Here is a 21,462-nt window from a genome sequence, read left to right on the forward strand (position 1 = left end):
ATGACTGTAACAGAGTCCATCTGTCTGTCTCTCTATGACTAACAGAGTCCACCTGTCTGTCTCTCTATGACTGTAACAGAGTCAACCTGTCTGTCTCTCTATGACTAACAGAGTCCATCTGTCTGTCTCTCTATGACTGTAACAGAGTCAACCTGTCTGTCTCTATGACTGTAACAGAGTCCACCTGTCTGTCAAACATAATTATAGAAGAGACACAGAGGACACACAGAGTTGTAGAAGACACAGAGGACAGGCAGAGTTGTAGGAGACACAGAGGACAGGCAGAGTTGTAGGAGACACAGAGGACAGGCAGAGTTGTAGGAGACACAGAGGACAGGCAGAGTTGTAGGAGACACAGAGGACAGGCAGAGTTGTAGAAGACACAGAGGACAGGCAGAGTTGTAGGAGACACAGAGGACAGGCAGAGTTGTAGGAGACACAGAGGACAGGCAGAGTTGTAGAAGACACAGAGGACAGGCAGAGTTGTAGAAGACACAGAGGACAGGCAGAGTTGTAGAGACACAGAGGACAGGCAGAGTTGTAGAAGACACAGAGGACAGGCAGAGTTGTAGGAGACACAGAGGACAGGCAGAGTTGTAGAAGACACAGAGGACAGGCAGAGTTGTAGAAGACACAGAGGACAGAGAGTTGTAGAAGACACAGAGGACAGACAGAGTTGTAGAAGACACAGAGGACAGGCAGAGTTGTAGGAGACACAGAGGACAGGCAGAGTTGTAGAAGACACAGAGGACAGGCAGAGTTGTAGAGACACAGAGGACAGGCAGAGTTGTAGGAGACACAGAGGACAGGCAGAGTTGTAGGAGACACAGAGGACAGGCAGAGTTGTAGGAGACACAGAGGACAGGCAGAGTTGTAGGAGACACAGAGGACAGGCAGAGTTGTAGAAGACACAGAGGACAGGCAGAGTTGTAGGAGACACAGAGGACAGAGAGAGTTGTAGAAGACACAGAGGACAGGCAGAGTTGTAGAAGACACAGAGGACAGGCAGAGTTGTAGAAGACACAGAGGACAGGATGTTGTAGAAGACACAGATGGACAGGCAGTTGTAGAAGACCAGAGGACATGGAGAGCTCCTACTCCTACTGCTGAAACTGGTCCGATCGACATGAACCTTTCCTCTGGTTGGAGGACGACAGGGCAGGCGGCCATTTTGTGTTGAAAGTTCAGGGCTAAATAAAGGTGCTTTGTAAATCACTGAGACACATGGGTAATCCCCTAGAACAGAGGCACACAGGCCCCCCGGCCCCTGGGCACATGTCTCAGGCAGCCCACCTGTTGTCCGCCGGCGAGCCAGTGATCGAGCCAGCGAAGGCCCTGTCTATGACATCCATTATTTAGGGCCCCGCTGAGCGACTCTCATTTTCCAGCGGAATTTGAGAAGCCGTGTAGAACACTGTGAACAGCTGCTGCCTGACCAGTAGTCTACCACTCTGCAAACAACTTATCTGAGATCAGTTTACACTCCATGTTTACTGGCTATATGTATGCCTTTTAAATATGCTGTATGTTTTACATGGTAAAGGTTATAACTTCTGTATCCTACTTGGATATCTTGGTTAGTATTAATCTATGTTCCACACTACAATCTACTTACATTTGGTATTTGCTGTCAGTTTTACACTCAGTGAGAATTAGAATCAGACGTTTGGTATTAAAACAAATGAGATATTGTGTCACCAATGAGCGACAACAGAGTGGATCAGGATGTCTGTTTGAATAAACCAGTTCCTTTTGGAAGTGTGAATGTTCTCAGTCATCTCAGTTCCCTGTATTGTTCCAGTAGAGGGGCTCCATTACCAATCCATCCACACCATAAACACACTGTCTCGTGTGTCCCACAGTACTGACACCATTCTCCGGTTCCATCCTTCCTCTCACCATTTCTCTCACTCACTCTTTCTCTTCTCTGTATGGACACATTTCTACAGTGGTTTATGGCTTCAGAGGTCTAGCTAGGCGTTGCAAAGCTACCAGTAATTTACAAAAGTTACTGGAATCTTCGGTAATTTTGGTAAGTTAACAGAAAATCTGTGGCAATCTATCGTAACTTTGGTAATTTATACTTGAATTGTTTTATTATATGTTATTGATGTTATATCTGTGTCCATATGGTCCATGAGTTTCTAGTAGATAGACCATATGGTCGAAGTAAAAATAGCCTAATTAATTAAAAAAGGCATCTAATCAACAATGGCATTATTTTCAATGACCTCTGCAACTCTTCCAAAACATTGACAACAAATTTTACTATGTCAACATGTATAACTCAAATAGTTTCATGCTGAAACTCGCAATATAACTTGATGGTTTTGTATTTAGGATAATATTTGACAGCTTTCTATTTTGTGTTTTAAAATCATCTTATTTCATTATTTCATATATTTTACTTGTGATAAGGCCGGAGAGAGGACCAGAGACTATTAGACACCTGAGATAACCTGAAGTACCCAAAAGGGCCACTAGATGTCTTGTGACAGATTACATAAAATCCTGGAAAGATACCAATACACATTTTGGAAAGTTTACATATTATATATACCCTGCCTTTGCAACCTTAGTTCTAGCCATCAAATAACTTTCACTGAGTTGGTTCCTGGTCTACGTCATGAGCAGGAGGGAAAGAGATAGAAGAGGATGATGTGAGCTACTGGAGGAAGCAATGGGTTAATTTGAGAAAGAAAACAGAAACCACAACATCATGAGTAGAGAAAACCAAAGGTAGGAAAGGATCTCCAACATGCAAGCCAAGAGTTGTTTTGTTGCGTGGGGGGTTTGGAAGGTCCTAGACAAGTCACGTAGCAACACTGGTAATCAACCCCATCAACAACTAAACATATGATAACGTTGTTAACTAAGAAAGGGGGGAGGGGGGAGGGGGGGGGACACAGGCTACAGCACAATCAATCGTTAAAAATCAAGTTAAAAAAAACAGATCAGAATCAACAAAGTTGACAAAGTTAAATCTGAAATATCCAAACTCTTAGAGTCTGCAGGAACATCCCTCATCCACCACTCCTGACCCCCCCACCCCACCCCACCCCACCCCCCGTAAGGGAAGCACGCAGCTCAGCTGAAAACCACTTCATACTGAAACAAAGGCACACACACCAATCTATGGACTATGGAAAACCGCAACAGAAAAATGAAAATAAAAACAACTTCCATGCATCTAATCACCATTTCAGCTTGTTTGTGTGTGTCAGAGTATACTGGTAAGACGTTAGTGATCTGCCCAATGCAGACTCAGCTATTCATCCTCAAACCATCATGTCCCTCCATCAGATACAGTTTCTTAACCGTAAGCCAGCCTGTCAGATCAGAGAGAGATAGACATTGACAACTGGTGACATCACGTTTAGAATCAGAATTAGATTCACGCTTTAGAATCTAAGAATGGCACGCAGAGATGCACACCACACAAGACACAGTCCCGCCTCTACACTCAAAAGAGAATGAATGGGCGGGGCTTACAGTCACACCACTCTAGAGAAAGAAAACGTTACATTTTACAATCCAAGCTATTTTTTAAAAGATGAAAATCACTAGATACTGCGGGTAAGAATAGAAACGGGCACAAAGATCATTCAAAATGATCAGCTGTGAACAAAACAGGTGGTGTTACAGTATGATATTCTACAACTAGTTTAGGGTTGAAAAACTCTGGTCACTTTCCCAATGTCCCAATCTTCTAACTGGGATTTCTGGAGCATCTTGGGAAAGTTACGGTAGTTCTACAACCTTACACTAGTTGAACATGTTCTACCCTGTAAAAGATGTTAATACAAATAAAATACATGTTATTGTCACATACACTGGACAGGTGCAGTGAAATACGTTGTTTTAACATGACAGACGTCCAACAAGACAAGGAGTAGCACTATGTCATAACATACCCATAAGGCCTCTGGATGAACGCTGGATGGATTTGAGGAACACCAAATGAGAAACCTGGAATAGGAACAAGTTGTTTTTAACTCTACCGTTATGTGTTCAATCTAAAGCTTGAACTATATACACATATTATAAATGCATTATAATCCCATTATATCAAATGTGATCAGTGCTTCCAATGTAACTGCCCAAGTACTTATAGATCAGATAGATGGTAAAAACAACATTTGAAACATTTGGTGTCTGTAAAAATGGTGTCTGTAAAAATGGTGTCTGTAAAAATGGTGTCTGTAAAATGGTGTCTGTAAAAATGGTGTCTGTAAAAATGGTGTCTGTAAAAATGGTGTCTGTAATGGTGTCTGTAAAAATGGTGTCTGTAAAATGGAGACACACTTTAATCATAACATATCTTCATTCACACTGTAGCTTCACTGTCTGTTCTGCTAGTCCCCCCCACTACAGTACACCTCGTCTAAATCCCATGTTACACATCTACCATTCTACACACCGTGTGTTAACATACTGTAAGCAGGTGGTTAGTTTGCTCGTTTTAGCAGCTCGTCATTGTTTGTACGCCACCTTGGTCGTCCAAGCTGTGAAATAAACGTGTGGCGCAGCCCTCCGCCAGCGCGTCCATCCCCTCACCTGGCTGCATGACCCTGGGCTTGGCCCCCAGGTAGGCCAGGTTCACATTGGCTTTCCGGCCGTCGATGATGGGGTTTGGGTCCTTGCAGGCTCGGTCCGCAGACGCCCGGTCTGCCATCGTCACCTGAGGGACGGAAAGGGAAGAATACAGAATAAATACATGTTTCCGTTGTCTGAATCGATCAGATGTTCACTCAGTGGGGAGGCTGGCTAAAGCTGCTCATTGAACTACAATTCATGTATAAGTATTGATCACGTCTCAATAAGAAAAGCACGAGGGTATCAGAACAAGGAAAAGTGGAGAGAAAAAAGTTCCTTCATTAGTTGAAGGTAAAGGCATGGTTTATGAAGCACATGGCAGCAATTCTAGGATGATTCCATCACATCACCGTGGACCTCTTGAGCCCAAGACACCACGCCTGAGCCTCAGCTGAATACTTAGCAGAACAGAACGGTGAGCCCATTCCGGAAGTGCAATTCATTGACCGTTCATAAATGGGCTACAAAATGATGTGAATCAATAAGTAACATCAGACGCATTATGGATGGGCCAATGACAGCCTTTTTCATTCATGACATATTGGTGCTGGATACATTTTAGATTCTACCCATAATGTCTGCATTTAACAATATGACATAAACTAATTACGCAATCGATCGATCAATCACAATGACATTCACATGTACATCTATAATACTTACGAATCCATAACCCCTGGATTTGCCCGTCTGTCTGTCCGTTATAACAACAGCCTCGTCGATATCACCGAACACTTCGAAGTATTTCCTGAGACTGGAGTCCGTGGTGTGATATGGAAGACCTCCTACAAATATCTTTGTGTAGGTTGTGTCCTTCTGAGACGAGTGCATCATCATTTTTGCGGTAAACGGTAGGCGACAATGTTTTATAGAGAATGTTTTTGCAATCTCACAGAGATCAGTCAGCACTGAGAAAGCACAGGTTATTTAGAACTATTAATTTAAGATAGGTTTCGTTGGAACTGAACAGACACTTGTTTCACGCGGATTTCCAATCGTTCCCAACTTCAGTTCAGTTTGACACTGCTTAACTTAGGAGAGGGATACCACTGCTGTCTAAGTCCGCTTCACCCAGCTGTCACGTCAAGGGGGCTGGGCCGTGAACACGCTCTCTCCTGGGCCCTCCCACTGTGGCATACGGGGTCACAGGCACCGACCAAACATGAACAGACCTCGATCATAGGATCGCGATACATTAGCTCATTTCAATACAGAACCCAAAATAACCACACGTCTGTCTGACATTGCTTTTGACTATTCCCACGTGTAAAACATTACTGTACTGTATTTGAAAAAAACCTTTAATTTATTGATACCCCACTTGACATTTACTGTAAATCTATGAAATAATCTCCTCCGATCTAAAAACACTATGTAATGAATCTGAGCTCAGGGTCCTCTAATAGTTGAGTGTCAGATATCTGCATGTTGTTGATGTTGATCCACACACCGTAGCTCTACATGATGGAGAAGTAACAGATACCACTTGGCTTGACCCTGACACACAAAACACACCTGTTGCGTCACACCACGTTATGGGGTCAACATGGACAGCTGACTGACCCACAACAAGGCACTAGTCTCTCATGGCTCCAAATCAACCCTACTCCCTACGCCCTAGCCCATACTCCCTAGTCTCTCATGGCTCCAAATCAACCCTACTCCCTACGCCCTAGCCCATACTCCCTAGTCTCTCATGGCTCCAAATCAACCCTTCTCCCTACGCCCTAGCCCATACTCCCTAGTCTCTCATGGCTCCAAATCAACCCTACTCCCTACGCCCTAGCCCATACTCCCTAGTCTCTCATGGCTCCAAATCAACCCTACTCCCTACGCCCTAGCCCATACTCCCTAGTCTCTCATGGCTCCAAATCAACCCTTCTCCCTACGCCCTAGCCCATACTCCCTAGTCTCTCATGGCTCCAAATCAACCCTACTCCCTACGCCCTAGCCCATACTCCCTAGTCTCTCATGGCTCCAAATCAACCCTTCTCCCTACGCCCTAGCCCATACTCCCTAGTCTCTCATGGCTCCAAATCAACCCTACTCCCTACGCCCTAGCCCATACTCCCTAGTCTCTCATGGCTCCAAATCAACCCTACTCCCTACGCCCTAGCCCATACTCCCTAGTCTCTCATGGCTCCAAATCAACCCTACTCCCTACGCCCTAGCCCATACTCCCTAGTCTCTCATGGCTCCAAATCAACCCTACTCCCTACGCCCTAGCCCATACTCCCTAGTCTCTCATGGCTCCAAATCAACCCTAGTCTCTCCCTCCAAATCAACCCTAGCCCATACTCCCTAGTCTCTCATGGCTCCAAATCAACCCTACTCCCTACGCCCTAGCCCATACTCCCTAGTCTCTCATGGCTCCAAATCAACCCTTCTCCCTACGCCCTAGCCCATACTCCCTAGTCTCTCACGGCTCCAAATCAACCCTACTCCCTACTTCCTAGCCACTAGTCTCTCACCAGCTCCAAGTCAACCCTACTCCCTAGCCACTAGTTTCTCACCAGCTCCAAGTCAACCCTACTCCCTAGCCACTAGTTTCTCACCAGCTCCAAGTCAACCCTACTCCCTAGCCACTAGTCTCTCACCAGCTCCAAGTCAACCCTACTCCCTAGCCACTAGTCTCTCACCAGCTCCAAGTCAACCCTACTCCCTAGCCACTAGTCTCTCACCAGCTCCAAGTCAACCCCACGCCCTAGCCCCTACTCCCTAGCCACTAGTCTGTCACCAGCTCCAAATCAACCCCACGCCCTAGCCCCTACTCCCTATCCCCTACTCCCTAGGCACTAGTCTTTAAAACACACAGGTATAAATCTGAAATGACTAGTATAGGTAAAAGCAATATGCCAAAATTCCACCAGCATGTTGGTGAAGCTATTACCATATTGCTTAAACCTATCAGGCATTTTCAAATCCACATTAGTTACTATCAGAGTATGTGAGTGGAGAGGCGCTGGAGTGGGGCGAGGAGCGTACCCAATTTAACTGGAGTGCTGAGCGAATTTCGTCTTTCTCTCCCGCTCCAATAGTGCTCACTTCACCAGCTCAGGGCAGGCCCCGCCCAGCAGGGCAGGCCCCGCCCAGCAGGGCAGGCCCCGCCCAGCATGCATTTGTGGTCTTCTGGTGTGCTGCTATATCCCCTTTCTTTAGCTACTGTCATTGAGTTCGCTAAAGAAACTGATTAAACACACAGGTGCAAAACCAAGGTGACGTACAGAGGGACTGTGGTGATATAATGTCCCGAAAGCCTGATGGTGTACTTACTACGTGCACATGCTAACAGAAAGGAATGAGATGGGTAATAATAGCTAGTGTGTCATTGTAGCAAAGTATCTATAAACAAAACATCTGAGCTCTTAAACGTTTCCTTCATTTTTGTTCTATTATCTATACAACAGGCCATCATTGATTTTGGACCAATAGGCCTGGCATATTCCAAATTTCAAGGAGCTTTCCGTTTTGATTGGGTTATTTTGCCTATAAACCTTTAGGCCTATACCTATAAATACATTTTAAAAACTCTGCATCCCTGCCCAGCCTGGCAAGAGTGGCAAAAATGGTGTTTAGCATCCCCAGTGGCTCTGCATCCCTGCCCAGCCTGGCAAGAGTGGCCAAAATGGTGTTTAGCATCCCCAGTGGCTCTGCATCCCTGCCCAGCCTGGCAAGAGTGGCCAAAATGGTGTTGATCATCCCCAGTGGCTCTGCATCCCTGCCCAGCCTGGCAAGAGTGGCCAAATGGTGTTGATTATCCCCAGTGGCTCTGAAAGCGCAGAGAGGATAATCTCCGCTGCTGGTCTGCTCTTCAGGCCCCACTCGGGCCAAACTGGTGTTTCTAAAAATTGATTCAAAGGCTGTGGCTAATGGCTTTTAAGGCATTTTTAGTTTAATTTGTATTTAATTCTAAGTAAGTCACAGCCTATATGCGCAATTTATAGACTCTGATAATTTAATACAACCAAATGTTGTTTAAATGCTGAGCTCGTAATGTTCCCTGACTCTCTACCAGCCTAGTGTCGCACTCGCAAATGCTTCACAATGTATTTCTTTGTAGGCCATAGGCTTGAAATAATAGAAATAATATAGCATAGGCTTGAAATAATAGAAATAATATAGCATAGGCTTGAAATAATAGAAATAATATAGCATAGGCTTGAAATAATAGAAATAATATAGCATAGGCTTGAAATAATATAAATAATATAGCCTAAATAATGAATTGTTGTTCCTTATTAGGCTCCCTGTCAGTCTCCTGACCTATTTACAGTGTTTATACTGTATGCTGTTTACTATAACATTTTGAAATGATTAGCGCTTCTTACATTCACCCTTCATGTTTATTCAAATACGTTTCATTCAAATCATATGGTTTTCAATACTTCAAAACCAAATGGTAGGTCCAGGTAGTCACAAATAGATGGGTGTTGGTTAAAAGGTGATTTTAATGAATGGAGCGAATTTGGAGCGGCAGTTTTGACTTTCCCCTGTGAATGCCGAGCGGTTGGAGAAGATGTGGAGCGCTGGAGCGGCATCACTCCAAGAGCGTTTTCCGACCTCTCAACGCCGCTCAAATACTCTGGTTACTATGGACTAGTGCAAGGGTAGGGAACCCTGTTCCTGTAGTGCAGCAGGTCATGTAGGATTTCGTTCCAACTAGGCACCACACATCACACCTGACCAACTGAGCTAATTGATCAGTTCAATGATTGCCTAAATTCAACAAACCTGGTCTTTCAAGTCAGTTAAATAAAAAAACATTAAGCTCCTGCTGCACCCCAGGACCAGGGTTGTCTTCCCCAGGACCAGGGTTGTCTTCCCCAGGACCAGGGTTGTCTTCCCCAGGACCAGGGTTGTCTTCCCCAGGACCAGGGTTGTCTTCCCCAGGACCAGGGTTGTCTTCCCCTGGACCAGGGTTGTCTTCCCCAGGACCAGGGTTGTCTTCCCCAGGACCAGGGTTGTCTTCCCCAGGACCAGGGTTGTCTTCCCCAGGACCAGGGTTGTCTCCCCCAGGACCAGGGTTGCCTCCCCCTGGACCAGGGTTGTCTTCCCCAGGTCCAGGGTTGTCTCCCCCAGGACCAGGGTTGTCTCCCCCAGGACCAGGGTTGTCTCCCCCAGGACCAGGGTTGTCTCCCCCAGGACCAGGGTTGTCTCCCCCAGGACCAGGGGTTGGACCAGGGTTGTCTTCCCAGGACCAGGGTTGTCTCCCCTGGACCAGGGTTGTCTTCCCCAGGACCAGGGTTGTCTCCCCAGGACCAGGGTTGTCTCCCCCAGGACCAGGGTTGTCTCCCCTGGACCAGGGTTGTCTTCCCCAGGACCAGGGTTGTCTTCCCCAGGACCAGGGTTGTCTTCCCCTGGACCAGGGTTGTCTTCCCCTGGACCAGGGTTGTCTTCCCCAGGACCAGGGTTGTCTTCCCCAGGACCAGGGTTGTCTTCACCAGGACCAGGGTTGTCTTCCCCAGGACCAGGGTTGTCTTCCCAAGGACCAGGGTTGTCTTCCCCAGGACCAGGGTTGTCTTCCCCAGGACCAGGGTTGTCTTCCCCAGGACCAGGGTTGTCTTCCCCAGGACCAGGGTTGTCTTCCCCAGGACCAGGGTTGTCTTCCCCAGGACCAGGGTTGTCTTCCCCAGGACCAGGGTTGTCTTCCCCAGGACCAGAAGGTGGGGGTCAATTTGGAATTGGAGCAACAGAGAAGCAGCTGAAGAATTGGTCTGAAACTCTCTCTTTGGAGTGACCAGACAGCCAGCCAGGCGGCCAGCCAGGCAGCCAGCCAGCCATACACTATTGTGATAAGGTGCTGGATCTGAGGCTGTGGCTAAGGCAGGCAGGATCCCCTTACAAAACCAAGCCACAGACGGAGTCCCTGTAAATCTAGCAGTCAAAAGCAGCTATCCAGACAGCATTGTCCCCAGCACAGGATACATCCCAAATGGCACCCTATTCTTGTGGCCAAGTTGTGCACTATATAGGGAATAGGTTGCCATTTGGGGCAAAGTCCTCTTCATGTAGAGCTGAGCTCACAAAAAAACACATGTGTTGACAACTCAGTCTGTCATCCATAGGTCTATGTACAGCTGTCAAACACGATAGTGTCTTTTCACAGGAGTGTCTTTCACAGGATAGTGTCTGTCACAGGAGTGTCTGTCACAGGATAGTGTCTGTCACAGGAGTGTCTTTCACAGGAGTGTCTGTCACAGGATAGTGTCTTTCACAGGAGTGTCTTTCACAGGATAGTGTCTGTCACAGGATAGTGTCTGTCACAGGAGTGTCTGTCACAGGATAGTGTCTGTCACAGGATAGTGTCTGTCACAGGATAGTGTCTGTCACAGGATAGTGTCTGTCACAGGATAGTGTCTGTCACAGGATAGTGTCTGTCACAGGATAGTGTCTGTCACAGGATAGTGTCTTTCACAGGATAGTGTCTGTCACAGGATAGTGTCTGTCACAGGATAGTGTCTGTCACAGGATAGTGTCTGTCACAGGAGTGTCTGTCACAGGATAGTGTCTTTCACAGGATAGTGTCTGTCACAGGAGTGTCTGTCACAGGATAGTGTCTTTCACAGGATAGTTTCTGTCACAGGAGTGTCTGTCACAGGATAGTTTCTGTCACAGGATAGTTTCTGTCACAGGAGTGTCTTTCACAGGATAGTGTCTGTCACAGGATAGTTTCTGTCACAGGAGTGTCTGTCACAGGATAGTGTCTTTCACAGGATAGTTTCTGTCACAGGAGTGTCTGTCACAGGATAGTTTCTGTCACAGGATAGTTTCTGTCACAGGAGTGTCTGTCACAGGATAGTGTCTGTCACAGGATAGTGTCTGTCACAGGAGTGTCTGTCACAGGATAGTGTCTGTCACAGGATAGTTTCTGTCACAGGAGTGTCTTTCACAGGATAGTGTCTGTCACAGGATAGTTTCTGTCACAGGATAGTGTCTTTCACAGGATAGTGTCTGTCACAGGATAGTGTCTGTCACAGGATAGTGTCTGTCACAGGATAGTGTCTGTCACAGGATAGTGTCTTTCACAGGATAGTGTCTGTCACAGGAGTGTCTGTCACAGGATAGTGTCTGTCACAGGATAGTGTCTGTCACAGGAGTGTCTGTCACAGGATAGTGTCTGTCACAGGATAGTGTCTGTCACAGGAGTGTCTGTCACAGGATAGTGTCTGTCACAGGATAGTGTCTGTCACAGGATAGTGTCTGTCACATGTTAAGGATAGTGTCTGTCACATGATAAGGATAGTGTCTGTCACAGGATGAGGATAGTGTCTGTCACAGGATAGTGTCTGTCACAGGATAACAGGATAGTGTCTGTCACAGGATAGTGTCTGTCACATGATAAGGATAGTGTCTGTCACAGGATAAGGATAGTGTCTGTCACAGGATAAGGATAGTGTCTGTCACAGGATAGTGTCTGTCACAGGATAAGGATAGTCTGTCACAGGATAAGGATAGTGTCTGTCCGGAAGAGCTGACCCGTCATTCAGGGCTGTTTTGATCCCCACCTGTTTAGCTAAAAAATATATATTTTTGTTGTTGTTGCCTATTTTGCATGTTATTTTGGCATTAATACACGTAACATGAAACCGCATACAAACATTGTCTCTTTTTTGCTTTCTTGAGTAAAGCAGCTCCAAAATGCAGGTGTTTCAACCTCGTTCAGTGCTTTCTGTGGTGGGGGAAAATACAGAGCGGAGGGGTTGGTAATGTTCTCTAGTTGCGACGTGATTGGCTCAGTGTTCTGTCACTCCTGGGAACAGTTCTGTCACAGGATAAAAGTGTCTATCAGGGCAGGATAGTGCTTCAAGGAATTCAAGCCTCTTCACAGGATAGTGTCTAGAGTTACACAGGATAGTGTCTGTCCATGATAAGATAGTGTCTAAATTGTGCAGGATAAGGATAGTGTCTTCACAGATAAAATTACGTCAAATCACATTATATCTACTGTAGTTTTGATTAGTGACAGGATGATAGTGTCTGTCAACATCATACTGTCACAAAATCTTTGCTAGCAAGCTAGACTGGAGTTATCATAATGAATCAAGTCGACAGGAATCTATTGATAAATCCTTTTCAATCCTTGTCATATGAAAGGAAATGATAAGATAGTGTCTGTCACAGGGATAGTGTCTGTCACAGGGTGCTCATCAGGATAGTTCCATTGGACATAAACATCTATCACAACAGGTTGTCTGTCAAATAGTAAATGTCAACAATGAGATGGTTTGAAAGGAGTGTCTGTCCTGTCATAGTGTGTGTCAAAGCAATAACTAGCCTGCTATTCAGTGGAGAGGGTCTGTGGTCCAAGTCTGGGTTTCAGGGTCTCTTTGTCAAGCTTAAAATGTTAAACAATCAGTGTCATGCAACACCATGGTCTGTCCAGAAAATAGTGTTGAATACATTTGGCCAAGTGTCTTCAAATCAGGATGACTTCTGTCCGGAAACATTGACCTGTCATTCAGGGCTGTTTTGATCCCCACCTGAGCTAAAAATGTCAGACTTCAGTGAGTTCCTATTTTGCATGTTATTTTGGGAACTCAGAACTGGGAAATGTCAGACTTCTTGAGTAAAGCAGCTCCAAAATGCAGGTGTTTCAACTGTTCAGTGAACTTTCAGAACTGGTGGAAATGTCAGACTTCAGGGGTGGTAATGTTCAACACAACTGATTGGCTCAGTGTTCTGTCACTCCTGGGAAAATGTCAGACTTGGTCACGTTCAAAATCACAAGCTTGAAAACTCAAGCCTCTTGGGAAATGCCAGAGTTACATTAGAAGTGCCCATCCAAGAAACTAAATTGACCACAGATAAAACTGGGAACTCAAAACTTATATCTACCATAGCTTTTTAGACTGATCATGTCAACATCATACTCAAAACTTTCAGCAAGCTGGGAAATCTCATGACTTCAGTGACAATCTATTCAAACACAATCCTGGGAATCAGAGAAATGATAGATAAAAATGCTCAGCCTTCAGTGAGTTCAACACAACAGGTTGGAACTGGGAAATCTCAGCCGAGTGGTTTGAAAGAATGAGTTCAAGCATAACTGGGAACTCAGAGAGGGGTGTGGTCCAAATCTCAGACTTTCCAAGCTTAAAATGTTCAAACATGCAAACCTGGGACTCAGAAAACTGAAATCTCAGACTTTTCAAATCAGCATGAGTTCTGCCACATTGAAAACAACTGGGAACTCAGAACTGGGAAATCTCAGCCTTCAGTGAGTTCAACACAACTGGGAACTCAGAACTGGGAAATCTCACACTTTAGTGAGTTCAACACAACTGGGAACTCAGAACTGGGAAATCTCAAGACTTCAGTGAGTTCAACACAACTGGGAACTCTGAAAAAAACGAGCTCCGTCTGGGAAAATACATTTTGAGAGGTTATCCAACTCGGAATACCAAGCCGGGAACTCGGGCCTCTTTCTAGAGTTACGAGCTGAAGATCACTGACTTCATGACTCTACCTTGTTTTTTTTGAGTCCCCAGTTGTCTTGACATCACCATAAATCCAGAGAATAGCAGACTTTGATGAAAAAGTTTGATGAGAAAATGTACCCACAAGAAGGACCACCTTCTGTTCAAGTGAGCACGGCACAACAAGGTCCAAAAATGTCTTGCATACTGCTGCATAAATGATGTAATATGCCATGGTGTCACGACTTCCGCCGAAGTCGGCTCCCCTCCTTGTTCGTTCGGCGGTCGATGTCACCGGCCTTCTAGCCATCGCCGCTCCACGTTTCATTGTTCCATTTGTTTTGTCTTGTTCCCCGCACACCTGGTTTACACCCCCTAATCAACTGCATATCTCCCTCTGCTTCCCCCCATGTCTTTGTGTGGGATTGTTTTGTTACGTGTTGTGTATTGACGCGCCTAGCTGGTTTCCCCCGGGTACTATGTTTCAAACCGGGGTATGTTTATTAATCTGTTAAACATTTTTGCTTATTTGTGACTTTGTCGCACTTTGCACTTTTGCCTTTGGCTGGAGGTTTGTTGGACACTGTTGCGTCCGTCTGTTGTTTGCTTCTGCCGAATAAAGTGTGTCCCTGATCACAACTCTCTGCTCTCCTGCACCTGACTTCTACACCAGTAGATCACAACTCTCTGCTCTCCTGAACCTGACTTCTACACCAGTAGATCACAACTCTCTGCTCTCCTGCACCTGACTTCTACACCAGTAGATCACAACTCTCTGCTCTCCTGCACCTGACTTCTACACCAGTAGAGCACAACTCTCTGCTCTCCTGCACCTGACTTCTACACCAGTAGATCACAACTCTCTGCTCTCCTGCACCTGACTTCTACACCAGTAGATCACAACTCTCTGCTCTCCTGCACCTGACTTCTACACCAGTAGATCACAACTCTCTGCTCTCCTGCACCTGACTTCTACACCAGTAGATCACAACTCTCTGCTCTCCTGCACCTGACTTCTACACCAGTAGATCACAACTCTCTGCTCTCCTGCACCTGACCTCTACACCAGTAGATCACAACTCTCTGCTCTCCTGCACCTGACCTCTACACCAGTAGATCACAACTCTCTGCTCTCCTGCACCTGACCTCTACACCAGTAGAGCACAACTCTCTGCTCTCCTGCACCTGACTTCAAGCACAAGCATTTCGCTACACTCGCATTAACATCTGCTAACCATGTGTATGTGACAAATAAAAATGGATTTGTTCCGAATTCTGTCACTGTACATTTCAAAAGTGATAAACAGTTATATTGACTACGTCTGTCCTAGCTCTCTCACTAATGTCTTAATCAAAATTACAGATCGCCTCTTATCTGCTCGTCGTCCCCTTATGCCATAGTTTGTACATCTCAGTTGTCAGTAGAAACCACATTTGTTTAAACAAGTCAGCCATAGCAGCTATGTTTTTTTAAAGGGCAGTAAAATTAGGCTGAATTAACTGTTTCGCTGCCAGACAAGGCTCTGCTGATAACCAGGTGTAGCAGTGGTAAGGATTCACTCCATGGTGTTGAAAAGAAAGCTCTGCTGTTGGGACAGCTTTATGGAGGCCCTAACAGCTTTATGGAGGCCCTAACAGCTTTATGGAGGCCCTAACAGCTTTATGGAGGCCCTAACAGCTTTATGGAGGCCCTAACAGCTTTATGGAGGACCTAACAGCTTTATGGAGGCCCTAACAGCTTTATGGAGGCCCTAACAGCTTTATGGAGGCCCTAACAGCTTTATGGAGGCCCTAACAGCTTTATGGAGGCCCTAACAGTTTGTGGGCACCGTTTGTCACCGTTATAGTGCAATTCATGTATTGTTTAGTGTTGTGTTGTGTACTGGCTTTGCTGGCATGCATCACACTTTTGTTTTGGGATTTTGCCCCACCAAGATTTACATGCTAAAATCGCCACTGCTGTCCGGCAACCTCTAACTCAGTCTATTCTCTGGGTCACTGTGGAGAGCACTACCTCTAACTCAGTCTCTTCTCTGGGTCACTGTGGAGAGCACTACCTCTAACTCAGTCTCTTCTCTGGGTCACTGTGGAGAGCACTACCTCTAACTCAGTCTCTTCTCTGGGTCACTGTGGAGAGCACTACCTCTAACTCAGTCTCTTCTCTGGGTCACTGTGGAGAGCACTACCTCTAACTCAGTCTCTTCTCTGGGTCACTGTGGAGAGCACTACCTCTAACTCAGTCTCTTCTCTGGGTCACTGTGGAGAGCACTACCTCTAACTCAGTCTCTTCTCTGGGTCAGATGGTTAACTAGCACCACCTAGTGAAACCACTCTTAAAACACAACCTTTGAAAATAATATTGCACCAATGACATTTACATTACATTTAAGTCATTTAGCAGACGCTCTTATCCAGAGCGACTTACAAATGACACAGCAGTTCAACTATGAAGCATACAGTAATATACTGAACACAACTATAAACACAACATGCAACAACTTCAAAGATTTTACTAAGTTACAGTTCATATGAGGAAATCAGTCAATTTCAATAAATTCATTAGGCCCTTAAATGTGGATTTCATATGACTGGGCAGGGGAGCAGCCATGGGGGGGCCTGGAAGGGCATAGGCCCACTGACTTGGTAGCCAGGCCCAGCCAATCAGAATGCATTTTTCCCCACAAGAGGGCATTAGGTCCTGGGTTGGCGTGGTTACACGTGGTCTGAGGTGAAGAAGCAGGATGTGGAGGTCCTGGGTTGCGTGGTTACAGACAGAACGTGGTCTGAGGTGAAGAAGCAGGATGTGGAGAAACTCTCTGGTATTCAGACAACCGCACAGGTGAAGAAGCAGGATGTGGAGGTCCTGGGCTGGCGTGGTTACACGTGGTCTGAGGTGAAGATGCAGGATGTGGAGGTCCTAGGTTGGCGTGGTTACACGTGGTCTGAGGTGAAGAAGCAGGATGTGGAGGTCCTAGGTTGGCGTGGTTACACGTGGTCTGAGGTGAAGAAGCAGGATGTGGAGGTCCTAGGTTGGCGTGGTTACACGTGGTCTGAGGTGAAGAAGCAGGATGTGGAGGTCCTAGGTTGGCGTGGTTACACGTGGTCTGAGGTGAAGAAGCAGGATGTGGAGGTCCTAGGTTGCCGTGGTTACACGTGGTCTGAGGTGAAGAAGCCGGACGTGGAGGTCCTGGGCTGGCGTGGTTACACGTGGTCTGAGGTGAAGAAGCAGGATGTGGAGGTCCTGGGCTGGCGTGGTTACACGTGGTCTGAGGTGAAGAAGCAGGATGTGGAGGTCCTAGGTTGGCGTGGTTACACGTGGTCTGAGGTGAAGAAGCAGGATGTGGAGGTCCTGGGCTGGCGTGGTTACACGTGGTCTGAGGTGAAGAAGCAGGATGTGGAGGTCCTGGGCTGGCGTGGTTACACGTGGTCTGAGGTGAAGAAGCAGGATGTGGAGGTCCTAGGTTGGCGTGGTTACACGTGGTCTGAGGTTGTGAGGCCAGTTGGACGTAATACTCTAAAATGACATTGGAGACGGCTTATGGTAGAGAAATTAACATTAAATTGTCATTAAATTGTCTGGCAAATTGTCTGGCAACAGCTCTGGTGGACATTCCTGCAGTCAGCATGCCAAATGCATGCTCCCTCATCTGTAAAATTGTGTTGTTTGACAAACTGCACAAGGTGCACCTGTGTACTGATCATGCTGTTTAATCAGCTTCTTGATATGCCACACCTGTCAGGTGGATGGATTACCTTGGCAAAGTAGAACTGCTCACTAACAAGGATGTAAACTAATTTGTGCCCAAAATGTGAGAGAAATAAGCTTTTCGTGCGTATGGAAAATGTCTGTGATCTTTTATTTCAGCTCATGAAACATGGGACCAACACTTTACATGTTGAGTTTATATTTTTGTTCCGTATAATTATTCCTACTTGACACTTTGAATAATACTCAAACACTTCAATGAGGCTATAATCAGGAACAAATAGTTGCACGCGTCTCAATAAATACCTGCATTGACTCAAAATGATTGAATGCAAATAAGAGGCGACACACACAACAAGTGTTTAGATTGTAAACGTCCTGTATTCTAGAACATCTTTGTACCAATTAAAACAGTTTGTTGAGGTACATTATAAATACAATTCTGTACATTATAATATTGCAAATAATACATTTATATGTACAACTCCTCATTAGGGAGAGCAGCTTTGATCTTGTCTTTAAAGTAAGGTCTTGGGTTTCTTTTCTTATTTACTTGAAATTACAGCATTTTAAAATGATATTTCTCTCTACCACAGTTCGCCACAACTAGCTCTGGTCCAGGGCGTCAGCGAGGAATGCACTAACCCCCTGGACCAGAGCTAGCCACATCCACAGCTCCAATAAAATACAAAATGTCAGAAACATGGTTCATCATTCAGGTTATAAAACTATTTGACATCATCTCTCCCCTCCCATTTCCTCATAGTGTCCATCCCCTGTTCATACACCTCTCCCTGTAAAATAAACTAAATTCATTTGTTGACATGAGTATCTCTAAAAAAATACTTAAATGTTACTCATTAGTCAAATTAACATAGAAAATTCTGTCAGAGCAAATCACTGTAGGTAGGGTTCATCGTTAGTCATTCAACCTAACAGTAACAGTCCAGGGGATTGGTGGAGGGCATTCAACCTAACAGTAACAGGCCAGGGGATTGGTGGAGGGCATTCAACCTAACAGTAACAGGCCAGGGGATTGGTGGAGGGCATTCAACCTAACAGTAACAGGCCAGGGGATTGGTGGAGGGCATTCAACCTAACAGTAACAGGCCAGGGGATTGGTGGAGGGCATTCAACCTAACAGTAACAGGCCAGGGGATTGGTGGAGGGCATTCAACCTAACAGTAACAGGCCAGGGGATTGGAGGAGGGCATTCAACCTATCAGTAACAGGCCAGGGGATTGGTGGAGGGAATTGTAAATGCCTGTGAGCTTCAGGTCATAATGCATCAGGCCAGCCAGCCAGCCCAGTCTAGCCTCAGTTTCCACTCTCTTGAGAGGGACAATGCATTATAGTATACACTGAGTGTACAAAACATTAAGAACACCTTACTAATATTGAGTTGCACCTCCTTTTGCCCTCAGAACAGCCTAAATTCTCAGGGCATGAACTCTACAAGGAGTTGAAAGCGTTCCACAGGGATGCTGGCCCATGTTGACTCTACAAGGAGTTGAAAGCGTTCCACAGGGATGCTGGCCCATGTTGACTCTACAAGGAGTTGAAAGCGTTCCACAGGGATGCTGGCCCATGTTGACTCTACAAGGAGTTGAAAGCGTTCCACAGGGATGCTGGCCCATGTTGACTCTACAAGGAGTTGAAAGCGTTCCACAGGGATGCTGGCCCATGTTGACTCTACAAGGAGTTGAAAGCGTTCCACAGGGATGCTGGCCCATGTTGACTCTACAAGGAGTTGAAAGCGTTCCACAGGGATGCTGGCCCATGTTGACTCTACAAGGAGTTGAAAGCGTTCCACAGGGATGCTGGCCCATGTTGACTCCAATGCTTCCCACAGTTGTGTCAAGTTGGCTGGATGTCCTTTGGGTGGTGGAAAATACTTGATTGACACAGGAAACTGTTGCGTGTGGAAAAACCAAGCAGCGTTGCAGTTCTTGACACAAACCGGTACCCCTGGAACTTACTACCATATCCCGTTCAAAAGGCACTTCAATCTTTTGTCACCCTAGGAATGGCACACATACACAATCCATGTCTCAGGGCCTAAAAATCCTTCTTTAACCCGTCTCCTCCCCTTCATCTACAAGTGACATCAAGAAGGGACTGCTGTCACCTGGATTCACCTGGTCAGTCTATCTCACGGAAAGAGCAGGTGTTCTTAATGTTTTGTATACTCAGTGAAGTAATCCTCACAACTGGGATCATATTCATTCGTGTACATACACCACAGCAAAACGTTCCGCAACGGAAAATGTTTCGCAAAACAAAAACAGCAAGTTTCTTATTGGACAAGTTCATGTACTCCTTCCCCTTTTCAGTCTGTTTTCTTCCATGTTGTGCCTAGTGAATACGACCCAGAGGAAGCCTAGTCGCTTAATTCAGATAGTTGACACAGCATAGATCCAACATGGACGCCTCAGTTTCCATCCCCTTGAGAGGCACAATGTAGGACAGTGGAGAAACTGAGAAACACGCACAGATAGGATACGTTTCATTTGTCCTGAATGGAAGACAGAAGTCTTGTTGATCCACTCCAGTGCAAGAAGCATGATTCAGTCAGTCAGCAATGGCAACAGTCCCAATAGTTTCAGTGGGTGGGTTATCTGTCATTCCACAGTGTTACAGTACACCACCACCCCCACCAACAACAACAACAACAGGCTAATGAAGCCTACATGGGCACCATAGCAACCACAGTCATACGTACTGTACATCTTCAAATTCATGATTCATGAATTCATGTTCAATTCATTATTTGTTTGCAGACGGCCCAAAGGTTCATGAGGACTCGTGGCCGAGGCACTATGTTTACTCTGACACACATATCATATGTACACACACACACACACACACACACACACACACACACACACACACACACACACACACACACACACACACACACACACACACACACACACACACACACACACACACACACACACACACACACACACACACACACACACACACACACACACACACACACACACACACACACACACACACACACACACACACACCAGTTAAAACAGCAGATATGAAACCTTAGTTCTTTGGTAACCCCTGACGACATATCACAGTGACTTGGATAACCAATCCGGATATCAGTGAGTTATCAACACTAGTACATTCTGGAACCACACACCCCCAGATAACAACTTTCTGTCACCTCTGGTGTTTGCACAGGAATATGAGCTGCTGAGCTGATTCAATGATACTACAGTTAGATAAAACGCATGGGACAGATATGTTAAAGGGAAAGCAGATGTTCATACCGACAGACAGAACACATGACCGGAAGTCTAGTGGAACAGAGGGAGGGTGAGAATGAGAGAAGAAGAGCTGTTTTGGGGCTCAGCTGTTAGCTGCCCCTGGTCTAGTAGGAACTGTTCTGGATCTGGTCTAGTAGGAACTGTTCTGGATCTGGTCTAGTAGGAACTGTTCTGGATCTGACCCTGGTCTAGTAGGAACTGTTCTGGCCCTGGTCTAGTAGGAACTGTTCTGGATCTGACCCTGGTCTAGTAGAAACTGTTCTGGATCTGACCCTGGCCTAGTAGGAACTGTTCTGGATCTGACCCTGGCCTAGTAGGAACTGTTCTGGATCTGACCCTGGTCTAGTAGAAACTGTTCTGGCCCTGGTCTAGTAGGAACTGTTCTGGCCCTGAACTGTTCTGGCCCTGGTCTAGTAGGAACTGTTCTGGCCCTGGTCTAGTAGGAACTGTTCTG

General features: G+C 45.9%; 2 protein-coding genes and 1 long non-coding RNA gene across 23 annotated transcripts in view; all 3 read right to left on the bottom strand.

The window, feature by feature from the left end:
* The window catches only part of LOC127920188 (uncharacterized), a 4,899-nt gene extending 1,936 nt beyond the window's left edge, over nucleotides 1–2,963 (bottom strand). For all 19 annotated transcript variants that reach the window (XM_052503981.1, XM_052503986.1, XM_052503979.1 and 16 more), the window contains exon 1: nucleotides 153–2,963. In XM_052503981.1, coding sequence (XP_052359941.1) covers nucleotides 202–1,170 — 969 coding nt within the window. In that variant the 5' untranslated portion in view covers nucleotides 1,171–2,963 and the 3' untranslated portion in view covers nucleotides 153–201. The remainder of the gene's footprint in view (nucleotides 1–152) is intronic.
* Nucleotides 1–5,714, bottom strand: part of LOC118382285 (RNA-binding protein 24-like) — a 14,315-nt gene extending 8,601 nt beyond the window's left edge. The window contains exons 1-4 of one of the 3 annotated variants that reach the window (XM_035769116.2): nucleotides 5,260–5,714; nucleotides 4,492–4,681; nucleotides 3,915–3,969; nucleotides 3,079–3,329 (exon numbers count right to left, since the gene is read on the bottom strand). In XM_035769116.2, the coding sequence (XP_035625009.2) occupies nucleotides 3,314–3,329; nucleotides 3,915–3,969; nucleotides 4,492–4,681; nucleotides 5,260–5,433 (435 nt within the window). In that variant the 5' untranslated portion in view covers nucleotides 5,434–5,714 and the 3' untranslated portion in view covers nucleotides 3,079–3,313. Of the gene's footprint in view, nucleotides 1–3,078; nucleotides 3,330–3,910; nucleotides 3,970–4,491; nucleotides 4,682–5,259 lie in introns of those variants that run through there. The other 2 variants (XM_052503987.1, XM_052503988.1) reach the window with 2 other exon arrangements.
* Nucleotides 5,715–18,079: 12,365 nt separating this feature from the next.
* Nucleotides 18,080–21,390, bottom strand: LOC127920189 (uncharacterized). The gene is made up of 2 exons (XR_008105358.1): nucleotides 18,692–21,390; nucleotides 18,080–18,650 (listed from the first exon to the last, which is right to left on the bottom strand). It is a non-coding gene; the product is annotated as an uncharacterized LOC127920189 (long non-coding RNA).
* Nucleotides 21,391–21,462: the final 72 nt, after the last annotated feature.

Source organism: Oncorhynchus keta, unplaced genomic scaffold (assembly GCF_023373465.1).
Source record: "Oncorhynchus keta strain PuntledgeMale-10-30-2019 unplaced genomic scaffold, Oket_V2 Un_contig_18577_pilon_pilon, whole genome shotgun sequence".
Lineage (NCBI taxonomy): Eukaryota > Metazoa > Chordata > Actinopteri > Salmoniformes > Salmonidae > Oncorhynchus > Oncorhynchus keta.